The sequence below is a fragment of the Ctenocephalides felis genome, unplaced genomic scaffold (genome assembly GCF_003426905.1).
Source record: "Ctenocephalides felis isolate EL2017-DRISC unplaced genomic scaffold, ASM342690v1 CF-g0.4_SCAFFOLD_03571, whole genome shotgun sequence".
NCBI classification, from domain to species: domain Eukaryota; kingdom Metazoa; phylum Arthropoda; class Insecta; order Siphonaptera; family Pulicidae; genus Ctenocephalides; species Ctenocephalides felis.
In genome coordinates this window covers 9,564,022-9,571,670 of record NW_020539725.1, presented here as the reverse complement: position 1 = coordinate 9,571,670, position 7,649 = coordinate 9,564,022, and the positions used below count along the sequence as shown (strand labels likewise).

Here is a 7,649-nt window from a genome sequence, read left to right as displayed (position 1 = left end):
TTAATTAATTGAAATTTCTGTGTTAGTTGATATTAATTGTCAATTATTTTGAAATAATTCGACGACTCGTATCTCTAAAATGTCTTTTGACGTAAGCCTGGGTACCAATGTGCCTCGTTCGGTGACATACAGCATCCTTGCTACTATTTTTTTATTTACTGTCGACGTTTCGGAACTATTTACATTCCATCTTTAGGACATGTGTCAAGAAACGTGATCTTGAAAAAAAAAACGAAACGTATGGATTTTAAATAAATTTCTAAAAACTCTCATAATATTCATATTGATGTAACGTTCTTTAAACTCAAATATTATATATATATATATATATATATATATATATATATATATATTGAATGGTAGAGTCTTGGATTTGTGTATATTTTGTAGAGTTTCGAACAAGAATCCAAAAATAATACAAAATAAAAAACAAGAAAAGTTTTTAAAAAAACAATTTCTTTATTTAATTATTTGTTTATTGTCGACGTTTCGGAATTATTCGGTGGAAAATTAACTCACAAAATCATTTTTGTTAAAAAAGCTTGTTTAGTGAAAAAGTGCTAACAAATATTCAAACATACAGGTAATTAATTCAACTTTGTCATTAACCTTTTCTTAAAAAATTTCCATAACTTTCAAAAAAATTTTCTATTATGTTTAATATCCTGTTTTGATAATCCACTCATTTATTTTTATCATTTTTATTTTGAACATATTATCATATTTCTGTACATTATTATATTTTTTACAATTTAATTCATTATTTAAGAAAAATCTATTTTCTTTTCCTAAACATATTGTTTGCAAAAATCTCATCAAGATCATGTTTCTTGACAGATGTCCTGAAGATGGAACGTACCTAGTTCCGAAACGTCGACAATAAACAAATAATTAAATAAAGAAATTGTTTTTTTAAAAACTTTTCTTGTTTTTTATTTTGTATTATTTTTGGATTCTTGTTCGAAACTCTACAAAATATATATATATATATATATATATACGCCCTTTTTTCAATTACTTAATGATGATTAATCAGCGCTTATAGAATAGTAATGCGTGTATGTATTAGGTATGTGCTTGTTTTTCAATAATATGTAATTAATAAATTCGTTTAAAATTGAATAATCTGCAATAGATTCTCTCAGATATACTTATAAATGACTCATAAATTAATATTTTGATATCTGATTGATTAAGTTGATAATTTAAAATATTGCTAGGTTAATTAATGGTAAAATGCCACTTCAACTGGTTTTATTATTTTTATTAGACAATACATTTTACAACTGTCTGAAACGTATAAGAAATACTTTTGTTATAAAAGTAAAGGTTGCAAAAAAGCCGACGGTCTTATCTCTTGATTAAAGATTAACATACTATGTACATGCTATTCAATGTAAATATATAAAATTAAGTAAATGCCATTCAAACATTTTACAAATAAGTAGTTTGATAATAAATGGCCCGAGATCAATTGACTCAATTGTGAATTTTTTTCACAAATGTTAACACCATACAAGAGACAAACTGTATTTAATAGTATCAAGCATTCATATTTACATAATTAATATTTGTTCTGCTTGCAATATAATAATACAATAATTATGTATAAGTTATTATATCATTTGCAGTTAATGCAAAACTATTTGGTATTGGTATTTTGCCTTGAGGCAAGTTACATGAACTTCCCGATATGTGTAAGTAATCGATTTAAACAATAAAAAAAATTAATAATCATTAAAAAATAAAGTTATAATAAATGAATTAATTAATGAATGAATAAAAAAATTCCGAGTGGACTTATTACACATAATTGAAAACGAACGAACACGATTTCTAAAAGCAAATTTTCAAAAATCAACTATTTTTATAATTGAACCAGTTTCCGTAGGACTTCAATGGTTTAGTATGTTCATTAAGACCAAGTACTCTATTGTTATACCAAGTAAATCGTCTAACAAACGTACAAAAATACTCTTTTCTCAAACTTTGATGAATTTTAAATATTAAACTACTTGTCGTAAGGCCGTAACATTTCATTAAGTTCTTTAAGACCATGATATATAATAGCGCCAAAAAAGTTCCATAAAAATTGGTTTAATTTTTTTTTCATCAGTTAATTACAAGAAAACGGTTTGGTAGATTTTTACCAAAAACTAATCAGTATCATTCCCAACTAATATCTTTCGAAGAGTTTTTGATTTTTTAAAATCGATTCGGTAGTATGAGTTCAAATGTGGACGAAAAGTTTAACGCTTTTTTCCAAATTACAGAGAAACGGCTTGGCAGATCGACGCACAAAACTGGCAAACGATAGTCCTCATTAAGATACATTAAATACGTTTTAAATTTCTGAAATCTGTTCGGGCGTTTTTGAGCAATCGATGAAAAGTCTAATTTTCGATGAAAAGTCTAATTTTGACAAATGTCAAAAAAACGAAGCTAATTTTTGCAAATTTTGTCGATTACGGCAAAAAAGCTGTTCACATACACACACACACACACGCGCGCACACGCACACGCATTTCCAAATTTGATCTCATTCGATTCAGAATGGCTTGAAACGTCGAGAAAACATAAAACTAGCGAATCGAATTTTTTGATGAAAACATAAACTTCTTCCCGGTAAGTTAATAATTACTTTTCATATTTTTACAGACACTACGTTCTGATTATTATCCAGATGTCTCAAATAAAACTACGACAATGCCAATATCTTCTCAAGAATTAACTGGGGATAATACTCAAGGCGGTATAAATGATCTAGGACTAGGTGGAGTTTGTGATACTATCATGAACGGTGATTTGGATGTTTATCATTTAAAAGTCATACCAACGCCTAGTGAGGCATCAGGGAATGAAGTCTCGAGTTCAGCTGGTGAACCAACGGAATCAGAAGTGGACCAGATCTCTTCAATAACTTCACCAGTTAGGAGAAAAAAAAGAAAAATGAAAATCAATTTATCAGCTAAAAGGAGTCGTAGTAAACATGTGGTTCATTTAGAATATCATGAAAGAGACTTATCACATTTTAGATTACCTAGCTATTCAGATATAAAGAGTTCTGATTCGGAGATAAATGACAATTTAACAAATGATGATCAAGCTAAGCCCTGGAGAATTTGTTTGTAAGTACTACTCTCTTTTGTGTAATTAATAATATGTGTAAAATTTTATTAATTCGTTTGTTCGGTTAGATTTGTGAGTGAATTTTAGTATTACATAATATACTTAACAACAATACTTGTTTGCTGCATATAAAATTTTAATTCAAATTTACTTAATTTTTATATATTGAAGGGTTATGCTTTATATGATATTATTTATATCAGACACAAATCATTTTAGGCGTTTTCTTTCAATTAAATTGGCCATCTTCGTATTTTTTTTATCTTAAGTTATGTCAATCAGTTTCATATTTTAGATAATGTTAGTCGTTTTTGTAACTCATAATAGGTTTTTATACTTGCATTTACATGAATCTAAATAACTATGAACTAATTGATAGCATAAATTGTATATTCGTGGTGAATATACAATTTTAAATGTATCCAGAAGGTAACTGGGAATTATATTGAAATGATGCAATTATTATTTAAATTATTTAGGTAAATTATTCCTTTTTATAAGATTTCACTTTTCTACTACATATATCAACAGTGGAGTTGATGGGCTTAGATCTGTGATAATTAGTAGTACTATGAGAATTGAAAAAAATATTTCAAAAGCTATATATAGCGATTGGCAATATGACTTCTTTCTTATAACATGCTCATTCACCACTGTTGATTGTATTCAGTTTTAGTCTTATGAAATTAAGAAATTTTATTAGTAATGATAATTTAAGTACATTTGTTTTAAATTTATTTTAATTTTCAATAAATTATTATATTGTCGCTTTATTTCTATTTTATAAGTGTTTTATTATTTAACATTAAATTAGATTATTTGCTTAATGTTTTGAAATTACAAAATTCTAACCTGACGATATAAGATTATAGAATAAACGTAATTTATATTTTTAGAAATTACTTTAAATTATAATTTTTTAAATAAATATTAATATAGTAATTAATGTATATGTTTGTGTTTGAGCTTTAATTACTTGAAATTATTAATAAATATCAGAACTTTACGATGATTCAAATTTGTCAACAGTACTTTGATTTATGCTTTAAAATTTTAGTTTTCATTAACAGTTCTAGACCTAGACCTATTTCTTGTATGACCTTTGTATGAGATACTTCAACTCAATAACTAAAGTTTACTTTTACAGCCAAATTTGAACCTTTTTTGAAAATGTTTTAATAATCAAAATATGTACTTTGGTTGAAGGGTATATTTAGCAATTGGAGTAAAATTATGTGGTAGTAGAAAAATGTGTAAATTAATTAATGAGTATTAATCTGTTTTGTTTGAAAATTATCAATTTTGAATTATGTTAAGGTGGGCCACACCTAACGAACGAACACGAACGAACATGAATGTACGTACCAGAACGAACGGCAACAGCATAATGTGGGCGCCACAACGATCACGAACAAACATGGCGAGCAATGTTCCGCAACTTGTCGGTTTATCAAAGTGAATTGTTCGTTCATGTTGGTACTCGTATTTGCAGTGTGGACGTCTCAACGAACGCAAACAAACATTTTTGTTTTAATCTTCACTTGTGATTGTTGTGTACAGTTTGAAAATTTTTAATAAATTATGGAATTATCAAATGACGTAATTTTATCATTCATAAATGAAATAGAAAAGTTTCCTATATTATGGGATACTAAAGACCCTTTTTATAAAATTATTAGAAAAAAAAACATGCTTGGGAAAGTGTAGGCAAAACGTTTGGGACGTCAAAAGCTGCAGTAAAGAAGAAATGGCAGTCTTTATAAGTAAATATTAAACTGTACCGGCTTGTACTTTTAAATAAAGATGTTATCCACCAACGTCGCTTTCTTGCTTGTTTCATATTTTTTAGCAATGAATTTAATATAAAAAAAGCACTTCCTACGATAACATTATACTTTCTCAAGTCTGTTTGTACATGTCTATCACTTTTTTCACCTTCCCTCACTTGAAAACTGACATTCAAGCCCTCACTGCTTTTAAGCGCTTGTTCAAGTTCGTTTGGAATTTTTCGCGTTCGTTCGTGTTCCTGTTCGTTCTTCTTTGTATTTTCTTGTTCGACATGTTCGTTCGTGTTCGTTCGTGTTCGTTCGTTGGGTGTGGCCCATCTTTATACTTATGTATTTTAAGTTGAAGCACAATTATATATATATATATATATATATATATATATATATATTTGTATATTTGAATAGTCTTCAATTTGATGTTGATGTAATACATTTTATTTGATTTTAAAAGTCGGACGTTACATCAATAAACATTGTAGTGTTTCCTAAGTAGCGTGTCAAAATTTCTTAAAAAATGACAAGATTCCATCTCTTTTTGAATTTCTTGTGAAATTTTAACATATGTGAAGAACTGCTTTAAGAAAAACGTGACATTTCTATCTTACAATTAGACTCCGAATAGTCAATATATAGTTTCAACAACTTATTAAAAGTTATTCATGCTAATTTGTGTGTTTTGTGGTGTTAACAAATATGCCATGGAGTAATAATGTTTTCATCTGTTATATTAGGATAAAAAATTGTAAGTGTTTTTTATTATTATTATTGTTTTTCTATGAAATTTCTTACATATTATTCATTTTGTTTTAATTTTCATAGTTATATTGATTGCCACTGAAGCTAAGATACTAGCCGAAATGTACGGATTTTAAATACATTTCTACAAACTCTCATACTATTTTTATTGATGGTACGCCCGACTTTTAAACTCAAATAATTTATATATATATATATATATATATATATATAACAATTTGTGGAATGATTTTATGCACACAAGTGCATAGAAGTATGTTTTTATTAATGTTTTATATACTTCCAATACTTTTCTTTTATTGAAAATAGAAGTTAATCAATCAAAGTCAAAAGATGCATGATTTTTATGCTACCTTTGCCATATGATTAGGTTAATCTCATCAATAAGATTATGTACAAATGTTTAATAGAATAAATATTTAATATTGAATTAATATTAAATTAATTAATATTCCCTTTATATATATATACATGGTCTGTTCAAAAAGTACCCGGAATTACTAATAATTAAATTTCGCGGGTCTGGAGTGTCTGATTGTCAAAATTTTTTTTTTTATTGTGTTGGTATACATGCCCCTAAAGTATGATGAAATTTTCAGCTATATTCACTGTTTACTTTGTCTGTGGTAGTCGCTAAGGTTCGACGTGTTTTTCTGAGCTCGGCGATTTTTACAATGGAAGAATTGAAAAAGTCAAAGAATTTGTATTAAATTTTGCGTAAAAAGTGAAATAAAGTGTTGCAAAGTGCAAAAATTCACCAGATATGGCTCCGTGTGACTTTTTCCTATTCCCAAAGTTGAAGAGACCCATGAAAGGACGGCGGTTTTCCTCGATTGAAGAAAATCGCCGAGAGTGCTCAAGGACATATCAAAAAGTGAATATCAAGGGTGCTTCGAAAATTGGAAAAAACGCTGGCATAAGTGTATTATATCTGGGGGGGACTACTTTGAAGGGGACCACATTAATGTAGACGAATAAATAAATATTTTTTTGAAAAAACGAAAATTACGAAAACTTTTTGAACAGACCTCGTATATATATATATATATATATATATATATATATATATATATATATAAATAAAGATAAATTGTGTGCACTTTTCGTTTTTGTGATCCGATGGACTATAGGTTGTCTATGTCGGTCTCCTTACAAACTCGTCTACTCGAAAATTAAGAAATTCCAAACTATTTTGAGAAAGACTTTTTGTCCTTTTTACAGATTTAATAAACATGCTGTCTTACATACAAATGATGTGTTAAATTAATAAATTGCTTGGGAATTCGAACTCAAAACCCAACATAATAACCATTTTTACAATTTTCTCGTTTTTTCATGAAAATTTTTAACAAACACATTTTGCAAATGCATCGATCGACGATCATAAGTATATGTGAAGTCAAGTGAAACATAAAGTCAAAACTTGGACTGCTATTTTTATGATCATTAGACATATCTCAATATTGCGTCTCTACGCAGCTAAGGCAGTGCGATTGCTTTAAAAAAAAATTCAAATTTCAAAATTATACACCATATTTCAAAATTATTCCAAACTAAAAAAATCATTTTTTTCCCAAAGTTTGTTTTTCCAAAAAAAGTAATTTTATTTTCCAAAATTTAAAATTTCTCAAAAATCTAATTTCTTCAAAATTTAAAACATATTTAATTTTTTTTTTTAATTTAATTTTCGTATGGTAAGTTCCAGCAATTTGCCTTAATGCACGACGCCATACACCACTAGTTTGTTTTAATTTCAGTTTCAAAATCTAGGACTATTGTCCATGATTTTTTCTAAAACCAACTCGACGTGCACGCCGATGACTTCGACGAGAAGGCAAAGGCTAAAATAGCGATTGCAGAAGGGTACCCAAAGTCCTCAGCAACGAATAAAGGACTCAAGTTGGGCTCCTCGGAGGACGACGACGTTTATGGGCCCCATTCCATCGAGCAAATGCAGGAGTGGGTCAGTAACGGATA

General features: G+C 28.1%; 1 protein-coding gene across 1 annotated transcript in view; it reads left to right on the top strand.

Moving 5' to 3' along the window:
• The window catches only part of LOC113385587, a 22,535-nt gene extending 19,331 nt beyond the window's left edge, over positions 1–3,204 (top strand). Inside the window, exon 11 of the mRNA XM_026623436.1 lies at positions 2,659–3,204. Within this exon, the coding sequence (XP_026479221.1) occupies positions 2,659–3,132 (474 nt within the window). The 3' untranslated portion in view covers positions 3,133–3,204. The remainder of the gene's footprint in view (positions 1–2,658) is intronic.
• Positions 3,205–7,649: the final 4,445 nt, after the last annotated feature.